Source organism: Scyliorhinus torazame, chromosome 28 (assembly GCF_047496885.1).
Source record: "Scyliorhinus torazame isolate Kashiwa2021f chromosome 28, sScyTor2.1, whole genome shotgun sequence".
In the NCBI taxonomy this organism is placed as follows: Eukaryota; Metazoa; Chordata; class Chondrichthyes; order Carcharhiniformes; family Scyliorhinidae; genus Scyliorhinus; species Scyliorhinus torazame.
In genome coordinates this window covers 32295067-32308176 of record NC_092734.1, presented here as the reverse complement: position 1 = coordinate 32308176, position 13110 = coordinate 32295067, and the positions used below count along the sequence as shown (strand labels likewise).

General features: G+C 45.9%; 1 protein-coding gene across 1 annotated transcript in view; it reads right to left on the bottom strand.

The window, feature by feature from the left end:
* Positions 1-434: 434 nt before the first annotated feature.
* LOC140403667 (glutamate dehydrogenase 1, mitochondrial) overlaps positions 435-13110 on the bottom strand; it is a 75718-nt gene continuing 63042 nt past the window's right edge. The window contains exon 10 of the mRNA XM_072491827.1: positions 435-2960. Within this exon, the coding sequence (XP_072347928.1) occupies positions 2841-2960 (120 nt within the window). The 3' untranslated portion in view covers positions 435-2840. The remainder of the gene's footprint in view (positions 2961-13110) is intronic.

Sequence of the window (13110 nt, the reverse complement as noted above, 5' to 3'; positions counted from 1 at the left end):
TAATCCCCCACCCTATCCCCATAACCCCACCGAGGGCCAATTTAGCACAGCTAATCCACCTAACCTGTACATCTTTGGCCTGTGAGAGAATGAATGCCCTTAGAAAGTATTCCATTTGTTTTCAGCTAAATTTGCTTTTTAAAAAAATAAAAATAAAAAGCCACTAAGGCCCTCTGCCAATTATTTGTGTGCTTTCCCCATTACTTGAATTAATCAGTTTTAAAATTATATACCCGAGTATTTGGTTGAACCTGGCTCAAATAATGTTTGAATGGTGAAGACTAACTCAGAAATGCTCGACGACCAATGACTTGTGACCATAGTGGGCCACAGATGGAAGAAAGTGGGTAGCATGACTAACTTCACACAACATCACCAAAGCAAAAGGGAGGGTTACTGAAGGAGAACTTAGTGATAATGCATCGACGCTTCGGAAATGTCAAAAGTTTAATAATCTGTCAATTCGCCTTCACGCAATTACAAAGAATGTAGAAAAGAACACAAGGCTGCGGTTTAAAAAAAAAGGGTCATCTGGCTTGGCATTGCACCCAGAAGGGCCAAAGCGAAAGGCTGACAAACCTGACATGCTTAATCCTACAGAAATATGAAACACGTTCTTCCGGTGTCTCTTTGTCATATGCAATTCCATTCTGAACATTTACCAAGGCCTCATGAGATCGAGATAGAGGGGGGAATGGAAGGGGAAGAAACTTGCTGCAAAACGTCCGCAGGAGATGGGCGACATAACCAGTATCCTGCAGTCTTGAGCCACCGATCTTCCAAATAGATCTGAGCAGCTTAAAGCAACTTGGTTACTACTGTGAAAAGTGCATTGACGCAAATCTAACCGGCAAGTTTACAAGATCAGATATACTGGTGGTTTGCCTTTGTAATCTGCAAAAACATCATTGCAATACGCCATGTAATTCAAGTCAGTCACAAGGTGCCAATGTCCCTTTGACTTTACTTGCTTGTACTCAAGCTGAAGACTTGAAGCCACTCTAACAGGGTTTACCATACAAGACATCTGCTAAGAAGGGATTGGACTTTATTTTCAAAAACATCAACAACGTTTACACACCTATTCAAAGTGTTTGAGGCAGGATTGAAGTGAACTTTGAGGAAAGACAGCAGAAGGCTGCTAATAAGGCTTACAGAATTCAATGTCCTCACTGTCCTAATTGCCGCATGAAGTGAGGGAGTCATGTTTGACCTCCAAAGCACATAGGAAACATACAAATAAGAGTTTTAGGAATAAATGTAAATTGAAAAAGTCACGTCCTCTGACTTTGTAGTTTTAAATGAAAATTCTACCCGAGAGAGAAAAGTGTTTTTTTTTAAAATGTGGAGATCAATGATGGTTTTACGAGTAAAATTGCTTCTAAAATTGTCTTGGGTGTTCTGCCCTATGCACAATGGAGGGTGGATTAACATTAATATGAAAAAATGCAGCTGCACAAGTTATTTAAAAGTCATGATTGCCAGTTTTTATTTCTGTTCAAGGCACCCACCCTCCCCTTCTAATGTCAGGCCGATACACATACAGGTTCCTGGTATAAAACTGTACTCAGGGCCTCCACTGATGCGGCAGATTACTCAGAAACATAACTGCACTGCACCACTGTTCCTCTGAAACCAGAAGAGTGAGGTTACTGTGCTACAATGTAAAAGTGGTATGAACCACAGTGCCATATTTGTTAAACAAATGGATTGACAAAGGAAATGCAAAACATGGCAGATGGCAGATAGGAAAAAGTTAGTTTTACTCTAGAAATTAATTTCCTGTGCGTGTCCGCACTCTCATCCTGTTGTCCATGAATATTTTTGCTGGCCTGATTTTCTTTTCTGACAAGGTTGCCCTGTTTGCATATGGCTTGGTGGCAAGTTGCATGCACTTTAAGTAAACAGGACACCAACCATGATCAGCTGTTATTACAGTCTCGCTGTGCTGCCTCAAGCATATCTACCCCCTCCTGAGCTTAGTGACTCCTGGCGACAGCCCACACGCTTGCCCAAGCTGTCACTCTTCATGTGCAAGTTTCCACAGAAAGCGCCGTCCAGCTTTCCACGGGTGAACTTGGTAGCAGGGCCAATGAACCGCAGTTTGGAAGGTGAATCTATCTGATGTTAAAGCTCTGACGCTCAGGAGCACTTGGGCCAATTGCAGAATCCCCACTTTCAACATGTTAAAGAAAATAACTCCCATCAAATATGAATTATAGTATACCAATTGAAAAAACACGGTGCAATTTATTAAGATTTGACTGCCCCTAAGCAATACTGTTCTTTTTTGCTATGTGCACGTCAGCACCCTAAATTATACAATTTTGACAGGTGTGGTACAGAGAACTTGCAGACAAATTGGAACAGTCAGACTCAGTAAAGACAAATTGCAATCCCTTGATGAAACCCTTTCTGTTTGAGGATTGTGACCAAATACACTGCTGAAATTTCCTACCACCAGACAGCAAGCGGGCTTCCAGAACCTCCCTCAGTGAGAACATGTGTCAATTTAATTAAACTAAGGATTTGCAAGTCGGGGACCACAAATTGGATGCAACACAGTGAAAGGATCCTCCCTTCATGAAACATGGTTCCCACCTGCCAGCAGTGCGAGATCATAAAGATTTTCTGTAAGCCTTAATTCTTGACTTGTGGGTTACGTTAATTAATTATTCAACCTATTGACCAACTCTGGCAGCTTCTATTGGAGAATTAGTGTTCCAATGGTTTAAAAAGTAAAAAGGAAAAGAATATTCCGCTATTATATGTAAACGTTTGATATGTCAGGCTGGGGGAAGGGCGAGAGGGGGTTTGGAAAGGACGGGACGGTGCCCACTCTATGTGAAGGTCAGGCCAGCCTCATTATACACCTTGAAGACTTTCTCGATAGCGTTGACATAGGCAGCTGTTCTCAAATCCAGGCCCAGGTCATACTTCATCCCGGTGCGCATGATTTGCTGTAACAGAGAGAAAAATAAAATTACAAAGGAATGAATGCATCCTTAAATTTTGACTCTTTTTGCCCCTCACAGTTCTACAGCTGTGACATCACCCTACAAGCCTTTCTAAACATCCATTCAAAATGGTGAGCACTGGCAGGTTACTGAACGCTGAAAGTCACAAAGGCTGACCTCAACCTTACCTGCACCCTGATGTCCAAATACTTGCATAGTCCAGACTGCCTGGCAAGGCCCCAGCCCACTGTCCAGTGACCTGCGCGCAAGTGCATGTGCAAGGATATTGATCGAGGACAGAATAAAACTCAGGGGGGAGAAAAGAGCAAGGCCATTTTTCTCCAAGTGCAACACAGCTTTAAAAATGTTTGGCTGCACTGTGATTCCCACAGTCAAATACCAATTCATAGCACAAAACAGAGACTTCAGAAAAAGGAAAGATGTTGCAAGACAGAGGTGCACTTGTTTTACCAGCACACAGCTCACAATCCAGGGCAGAGGAGTCCTTCTGCAAAGCAGAACTTTCCACTTAAAATTTGAATAGCTCAGCGTTTGATGATCAACAGGCATGAGTGATTTGGAAGAAGAGCCACATGATCGTTCAGCAAGTCAGGCATGGTGAAGCATTCTTTGTTCTCGCGGCAAGGCTGGGTGGACACGAGGGCACGCCAAGTTTACAGTTTGCTGGCTGTTTTCAATAGCCTGTCAAGTAACTTCACCATTAAGCAAATTTCGTGCAAGGAGGCCATCAAAATGGCCAGTACCGTCAAGACGTGTTATTTATGTTTGCATAGTCTTGGCTAATGGTGTGGCAGATTCTGGACGAGCAGTCTCCGCTGGTAGTCTAGTGAGTTGCTGTGGAAGCCCCAGCCACTAGTGTTGGGAATGTAACTCTCTTTCTTATGTCTTTATAAGACATGGATGCTCAACAGGTCACATATAATGAAACATAAAACAATTTTAAGAATGCACACCAGAGTGCTTCATCAATCCCCTGATTTCAAAGGAAGTCAGATTCAAAAGGGTGTAATTAAAAGGCATTTTATCTTGAGCACGATTACAAATTAACTGTTGAAGTGGAGCCTCTCTTGATTTTTTATTTTGTGAGGGAGCAGCATTAAGAACAGACCCAGGAAAGACGAATAGATATAATTTTTGAAATTAATCAGAAACCGAACAGACTACAGGAGGAGAGTCACGGGAGATTTACAGGGTATGGATAGCCTGCAGGCATCAAGGTGACACTTATGGCTTAAGAAATGAAATGAAAATCGCTTATTGTCACAAGTAGGCTTCAATGAAGTTACTGTGAAAAGCCCCTAGTCGCCACATTCCAGAGCCTGTTCGGGGAGGCTGGTACGGGAAGATATCGTACTGACACAGCTTCACCCCAAAATCCAATAGGAGGCAGGATGTGGGCGGCATGGTAGCACAGTGGTTAGCACCGTTGCTTCACAGCACCAGGATCCCAGGTTCAATCTCGGCTTGGGTCACTGTCTGTGCAGAGTCTGCACTTTCCCCCCGTGTCTGCTTGGGTTTCCTCCGGGTGCTCCGGTTTTCCCCTCAGTCCCAAAAGAAGTGCTGTTAGGTGAATTGGGCATTCTGAATTCTCCCTCAGTGTACCTAAACAGGTGCCGGAGTGTGGCGACGAGGGGATCTTCACAGTAACGTTGCAATGTTAATTAAAGCCTACTTGTGACAATAATAAAGATTAGTATTATTTGATATGCTGACATGATTCCTAGATTGGCTGCACTCACGGAAATCGAATTTCAGGGTAATAACAGGGTTAGTACATTCTTAAACAAGGCAGGGTGCTCGCAAATGGAGGATCATAGAACATAGAACAATACAGCGCAGTACAGGCCCTTCGGCCCACGATGTTGCACCGAAACAAAAGCCATCTAACCTACACTATGCCATTATCATCCATATGTTTATCCAATAAACTTTTAAATGCCCTCAATGTTGGCGAGTTCACTACTGTAGCAGGTAGGGCATTCCACGGCCTCACTACTCTTTGCGTAAAGAACCTACCTCTGACCTCTGTCCTATATCTATTACCCCTCAGTTTAAAGTTATGTCCCCTCGTGCCAGCCATATCCATCCGCGGGAGAAGGCTCTCACTGTCCACCCTATCTAACCCCCTGATCATTTTGTATGCCTCTATTAAGTCTCCTCTTAACCTTCTTCTCTCCAACGAAAACAACCTCAAGTCCGTCAGCCTTTCCTCATAAGATTTTCCCTCCATACCAGGCAACATCCTGGTAAATCTCCTCTGCACCCGCTCCAAAGCCTCCACGTCCTTCCTATAATGCGGTGACCAGAACTGTACACAATATCATGCCTCCACTTGCGGCATTTGGTTTGGTGAAAATTAATTAGAGGGTGCGTATCTAATGACTCCAGTATCACCCCCCCACTCCTCCACTCCTTGCAGTGGTTTCAGTAGCAGCGCTGGACAGTTATTGCGAATGACGTTACTCCCATTCTCAAACTTTCAATCCCAGAGAACGTGGTTCCCCACTGGATAGACAGGATTGGGGAAATCTTTTCTCTCAGAGGGTTTTCCGAGTTTGGAACTCTTTGCCTCAGTAGGCGGTGGAAACAGGGTCATTGAATATTTTTAAGGCAGAGAGAGGTGGATGGATTCCTGTTCGACAAAGGAACCAAAGGTTATTGGGAGTAGAAGAGAATGTAGATCTTGCAACACGAACAGATCAGACATGATCTTATCGACTGGTGGAGGTGACTCGAGGGGCCGAATAGCCTGCGTATCCTATTTTATATGTTCATACATAGCCCTCAAATGTTAAACTGCAGCAGTGAAAGAAATGTACACTGGCTTTGTAAAAAAAATTTTGCTGGCCAGAAATGTAGATACTCAATCCAGAAGAGATATCGGTTTAATTTAAAATTAGGTGCAGTTCTACGTTAAGGGGACTTGCAATTATATAGCACCGTTTATAGTCAGGATGCTCCAAAGTGCTTCACAACCAAGTTGGTACTTTGTGTAACCACTATTGTAAGGTGGGGAGAACAACAACCAATTTGTGCACAAGGTTTAGAACATAAGAGCATAACAGTGCAGAAGGAGGCCATTCGGCCCATCGAGTCTGCGCCGACCCACTTTAGCCCTCACTTCTACCCTATCCCCCTAACCCAATAACCCCTCCTAACCTTTTTGGATACTAAGGGCAATTTAGCATGGCCAATCCACTTAACCTGCACGTCTTTGGACTGTGGGAGGAAACCGGAGCACCCGGAGGAAACCCACGCAGACACGGGGAGAACGTGCAGATTCGGCACAGACAGTGACCCAGCAGGGAATCGAACCTGGGACCCTGGTGCTATGAAGCCACAGTGCTAACCGCTATGCTGCTGTGTTCACCACTATGCTACCGTGTTCTACAAACAGCAACTAAATAAATGATAAACAATCTGATTTAGCGGAGTCTGTTTAGGGATAACTACGGCACAGGACACCAGGATAGTAGCTGAGGCCTTGATTAAATATTCCATCCAAAAGATAGTTCCCTTGGCAGTGCTGCACTCCCTCAGAAAAGCAGTGAAGTTTAAAAGTTGGAAGACAAAAAGCCATTATTTAAATACAGTTCATGGGCTAAGTATGAATAATAATAATAATTGCTTATTGTCACAAGTAGGCTTCAATGAAGTAAAGTAAGCAGAAAATCATGTCTTGTGGGGCCAGTTATTATATTATGTGAATTTTCAGGAGAGACAGGTAGTTTTTGTGAATGCAACACAGTCATACTGCCAGAGGCAAGGGCGGTATGCAATGTCTGAGAGCACTCAACCCAGTGTTTCTCACGCTATTACACAGGATAAATTTTTTAGATGTGCGTGAATAGACTGAACATAATTTGTCACCACACCCATATGCTGCACCATTTGCCATATTGTGGCACAAACCTCAGTTAAGGAGCATAAAGGGAGATCTGGCATTATGAGAGCATTTGAGCCACGGAGTCAGAAGGTTATGAATTAAGCCCCGATTCGGAGACTTCAGTGCAGCACTGAACACTGACAGGCTGGTTTAGCACAGTGGGCTAAACAGCTGGCTTGTAATGCAGAACAAGACCAGCAGCGCGGGTTCAATTCCCGTACCAGCCTCCCCGAACAGGCGCCGGAATGTGCCGACTAGGGGCTTTTCACAGTAACTTCATTGTAGCCTACTTGTGACAATAAGCGATTATTATTATTTATTATTATTTGAAGGAATGTTGCATTGATGGAAGTCCCAACTTTCAGCTAGGAAATTTATTGAGATGCGGTGAGATGAGTGGACATCTTCTTGCCTGCACAAACGGAGAGGAGGAGTAAAGGACAGCTATTCAGGGTGACAGAAGGCGGAAAGTGTGGCCCACAAAGACAAATGCTTGGATCACTGTTATTCATAAAGTTACAAATACAACATTATTAAGCAACATTATTAAGGTTATGTTTTGGGACTGATTTTTAAATTTAAGGTAAAATTAGGGGGTGGGGCAGTCATGTAACATTCTGAATTCTGTCCGACAATCAGCCTAAGTGGCTTGGTTGTTAAAGGTGAAAGGGAAGATGGTGCAAGATGTTCATACCTGTAGACAATTGTAATAGCAGTTGTGCCGACTCTCACAGGGAGGTGTTAGGAATGTCAAATTTCATAAATATATACGCTTTAAACTCTGTTTAATTACAGACAGAATAGAGTTGAGGGTCTAGAAGATAGCCAATTAACATTTCTACCTGGATACAAGGCCCGTGTGATTCACATTGCAGTGGAGATTAGCTTTGGCAAGGGAAAGCCATTGCTGTTTTGGGTTACAGGGTTTCTAAGATATCCCTGGAATTTTCAGACACAAGTCAGACTCGGCAGCCTGAGAGGGCAGGAGATGTGCCTGAAGCAGAGGAAACTCTTTTGTTCGCCAGGCAGAACACAGTAAGAGCTCATGCTTAGATTAAAGAGCCTGAGTTTGTATGGATTTAAAAGGAGGCTGGAATATTCGCCTAGCTTGGATAGAAAGAAGAAATCTCCAGTGCAATCCTCACAGTGGCAGTCAGTTCTGGAATTCGAAGTCACCAGTTTGGAAAAACAAAAGAAAGCAAGTCCCCAGGAACGAAGAATAACTTAGGACAGATTTCTGGAGAACTTAAGTGACAGTGTACTACATAACCAAGGCAGTGTTCTTTGTCATATTAAAAGTTAAATAGGGACTTTTTCTGTAGTTTATAATACAAGTTGTCTACTAAATTGCCATTAGTCAATTTTGCTTTTGTCCCTGTAAAAGTCTTAAAACTTGAAACCTTGCTATGTGATTCAGCCAGGCACTGGAAACCCTTTTTTAAAAGTTATCAATCTCTGTAGGGATCATGACAAATAATTTACATTAATCAGCAAAATGAATTTCACCACAGGTAAGTATTACATTCTGATGAGAAAAGGAATTTGCATATTCCCATACTTGGAAAAGAATAAAAATGAGGTAGAGGAACAAAAATCTGGAAGTACAAATAACACAGATCACTAAGTAGCGACACATGTCAATATAGCCATTTAAAAAAAAAAAGCAAGCCAAACACAAGGGCTTGTTTCTAGAGGGATAGAAAAGTATACACATTAAGCGGAACACATATTGAACCCTGGTTAGACACGTTTGGAGTACAGTTACCATATTATAAACTGGAAATGGAGCCACTGGAGTGGGTGCAAAACAGATTTACAAGAATGATACCAGAAATATGGGGGTAGACTAACAGGAGCGAATGAACACGCTAGATCTATTTTCTCTTGAAAAGAGAAAGCTGACTTAATAGTGGTTTTTAAGATTATGAAAGGCTTTGATGGAGTAGACAGAATGTGTGTTCATTCATGGAGAAGAGTAAAACTAGAGGCCATCAATTGATGACAGTCAACAAAAAATTAAACAGGGAAATCAGAAGGAGGTTCTTTGCCTAGCATGTGGTGAGAATGTGGAGTGAGATAAATACAACCGATGAGATAAATACAACCGATGAATTTAAGGGGAAGGTGGGCAAGTATATCAGAGAGTATGGAATGTAAGCTCATGCTCAGAGTTGGTTGAGGAAGGATGGGAGGAGCACATACCCCAGCTGACTGGATGGGCTGAATGTACAGCACAGAAATGGGGCCAATCTCGGTAATTCTATGCAACTAAGGCACCGCATTCCAGTTCGGGTGGAGGCAATGGGTCATCTAGCTCTTTGTGGGATCTTGCTGTCTGCAAATCAGCTGTCAGATGTACCTACATAGCAGTGACTATGCTTCAATAAAGTTTGCCATTAACTGTGAAGTCTTGGACTTCCAGGTGCGGCGATGACCAGCTGAGTCGCACGTTTCGGCAGCTCCCTGTGAAACGGACTTTTGGGCTCTTGATAGGAGCCCCAACGGCAATTTTGACGGCTAAAAACACTGTGCGGTAAACCAGAAGGGAATCCCCCCTGGATACGGATGGAAAAAGGAGGAGAGAGTGGCCAGATTGCAGTGGATCCTTTAGAACAGCGGCAAGGAAGGCAAGCAAAAACCAAGATGGCGTCGGAAGGTGGCAGTTTAACATGGGGCCCTGAACAACAAGAGTTCTTGAAATGCTGTGTGGAAGAGATCAAAAAGGAAATGAAGAAAGAGCTGTTGGCCCCGATACTACAGGCGATCGAAGGGCTAAAGGAGGAACAAAAGACCCAGGAGCGGGAGCTTCGGGTCGTGAAGGCAAAGGCAGCCGAGAATGAGGACGATATACAGGGCCTGGTGGTGAAGACGGAGACGCAGGAGGCACATCAGAAACGATGTGTGGAAAGGTTGGAGGCACTGGAAAACAACGCAAGGAGGAACAACCTGAGGATTCTTGGTCTTCCTGAAGGTGTGGAGGGAGCGGACGTCGGGGCATATGTGAGCACGATGCTGCACTCGTTAATGGGAGCGGAGGCCCCGGCGGGTCCGTTGGAGGTGGAGGGAGCATACCGAGTGATGGCGCGAGGACCGAGAGCAGGAGAAATTCCCAGAGCCATAGTGGTGAGATTCCTCCGTTTTAAGGATAGAGAAATGGTCCTTAGATGGGCGAAGAAAACTCGGAGCAGTAAATGGGAGAACGTGGTGATCCGCGTTTATCAAGACTGGAGTGCGGAGGTGGCGAGAAGGAGGGCGAGCTTTAATCGGGCCAAGGCGGTGCTTCATAAAAAGAAGATAAAATTTGGAATGCTGCAACCGGCAAGACTGTGGGTCACATATCGAGGGAGGCACCACTACTTTGAGACGGCGGATGAAGCGTGGACTTTTATTGTGGAAGAAAAATTGGAATGAGCGGGTTATTAAAAAGAACGTTCAAACAAAGTGGTGGGGCGAATGTGGGGGGCAAAGAGGGGTTTTATGTACTAATCCTGCGATGTGGTAACTTTTCTCTCTCCCACAGGTGGTGATGGGGGGAGGAGGGGAGGTGGAGGAGATGGGGCGTTGGCCACTGGGGGCGGGGCCAAGGGAGAAGCGCGGGCTTGGTTCCCGCGCTATGATAATCATGGCGGGAATAGAGAAGCAGGAAGGAGGGGGCGTCGCACGGTGCGAGCCGAGGTCACGGGGGGAAGCCGAGGTCAGCCAGAGTTTGCTGACTTCTGGGAGCAACATGGGGGGAGTAATTACGCTAGCGGGGGATCTAGCGGGGGGGGGTGGGAGGGGGGAATTACTGGGTTGCTGCTGCTGGGGAGAGGGGGGAGCTGGTATGGGAGAGGATGGGCGGGGGGGCATCGCCTGGGGGAGATACAGCTGCGTGGGAACCGGGTGAGGAGCTGGAAAAAGGTGATGGCTAATCGACAAGGGGGGGGGGGAGTAGGAAGCCCCCCAACTCGGCTGATCACGTGGAACGTGAGAGGGCTGAACGGGCCGATAAAGAGGGCACGGGTACTCGCACACCTTAAGAAACTTAAGGCAGATGTGGTTATGTTACAGGAAACGCACCTGAAACTGATAGACCAGGTTAGGCTACGCAAAGGATGGGTGGGGCAGGTGTTCCATTCGGGGCTAGATGCGAAAAACAGGGGGGTGGCTATATTAGTGGGGAAGCGGGTAATGTTCGAGGCAAAGACTATAGTGGCGGATAACGGGGGCAGATACGTGATGGTGAGTGGCAAACTACAGGGGGAGACGGTGGTTTTGGTAAACGTATATGCCCCGAACTGGGATGATGCCAATTTTATGAGGCGGATGCTAGGACGCATTCCGGACCTAGAGATGGGAAAGCTGATAATGGGGGGAGATTTTAATACAGTGTTGGAACCAGGGCTGGATAGGTCGAAGTCCAGGACTGGAAGGAGGCCGGCAGCAGCCAAGGTACTTAAAGATTTTATGGAGCAGATGGGAGGTGTAGACCCGTGGAGATTTAGCAGACCTAGGAGTAAGGAGTTCTCGTTTTTCTCCTATGTCCATAAAGTCTACTCGCGAATAGACTTTTTTGTGCTGGGTAGGGCATTGATCCCGAAGGTGAGGGGAACGGAGTATACGGCTATAGCCATTTCGGATCACGCTCCACACTGGGTGGACTTGGAGATAGGGGAGGAAACAGGAGGGCGCCCACCCTGGAGAATGGACATGGGACTAATGGCAGATGAGGGGGTGTGTCTAAGGGTGAGGGGGTGCATTTAAAAGTACTTGGAACTCAATGATAATGGGGAGGTCCATGTGGGAGTGGTCTGGGAGGCGTTGAAGGCGATGGTTAGAGGGGAGCTGATATCAATAAGGGCACATAAAGGGAAGCAGGAGAGTAAGGAACGGGAGCGGTTGCTGCAAGAACTTTTGAGGGTGGACAGACAATATGCGGAAGCACCTGAGGAGGGACTGTACAGGGAAAGGCAAAGGCTACATGTAGAATTTGACTTGCTGACTACAGGCACTGCAGAGGCACAATGGAGGAAGGCACAGGGTGTACAGTACGAATATGGGGAGAAGGCGAGCAGGTTGCTGGCACACCAATTGAGGAAAAGGGGAGCAGCGAGGGAAATAGGGGGAGTGAGGGATGAGGAAGGAGAGATGGAGTGGGGAGCGGAGAGAGTGAATGGAGTGTTCAAGACATTTTATAAAAAAATTATATGAAGCTCAACCCCCGGATGGGAGGGAGAGAATGATGGGCTTCTTGGATCGGCTGGAATTTCCCAAGGTGGAAGAGCAGGAAAGGGTGGGACTGGGAGCACAGATCGAGGTAGAAGAAGTGGTGAAAGGAATTAGGAGCATGCAGGCGGGAAAGGCCCCGGGACCGGATGGATTCCCAGTCGAATTCTACAGAAAATATGTGGACTTGCTCGCCCCGGTACTGACGAGGACCTTTAATGAGGCAAAGGAAAGGGGACAACTGCCCCCGACTATGTCTGAAGCAACGATATCGCTTCTCTTAAAGAAGGAAAAGGACCCGCTACAATGCGGGTCCTGTCGACCTATTTCCCTCCTAAATGTAGATGCCAAGATCCTGGCCAAGGTAATGGCAATGAGAATAGAGGAATGTGTCCCGGGGGTGGTCCACGAGGACCAAACTGGGTTTGTGAAGGGGAGACAGCTGAACACGAATATACGGAGGTTGTTAGGGGTAATGATGATGGCCCCACCAGAGGGAGAAACGGAGATAGTAGTGGCGATGGATGCCGAGAAAGCATTTGATAGAGTGGAGTGGGATTATTTGTGGGAGGTGTTGAGGAGATTTGGTTTTGGAGAGGGGTATGTTAGATGGGTGCAGCTGTTGTATAGGGCCCCAAGGCGAGCGTGGTCACGAATGGACGGGGATCTGCATATTTTCGGCTCCATAGAGGGACAAGGCAGGGATGCCCTCTGTCCCCATTATTGTTTGCACTGGCGATTGAGCCCCTGGCGATAGCGTTGAGGGGTTCCAAGAAGTGGAGGGGAGTACTTAGGGGAGGAGAAGAGCACCGGGTATCTTTGTATGCGGACGATTTGCTACTATACGTGGCGGACCCGGCGGAGGGGATGCCAGAAATAATGCGGATACTTGGGGAGTTTGGGGATTTTTCAGGGTATAAATTGAACATGGGGAAAAGTGAGTTGTTTGTGGTGCATCCAGGGGAGCAGAGTAAAGAAATAGAGGACCTACCGTTGAGGAAGGTAACAAGGGACTTTCGTTACCTGGGGATCCAGATAGCT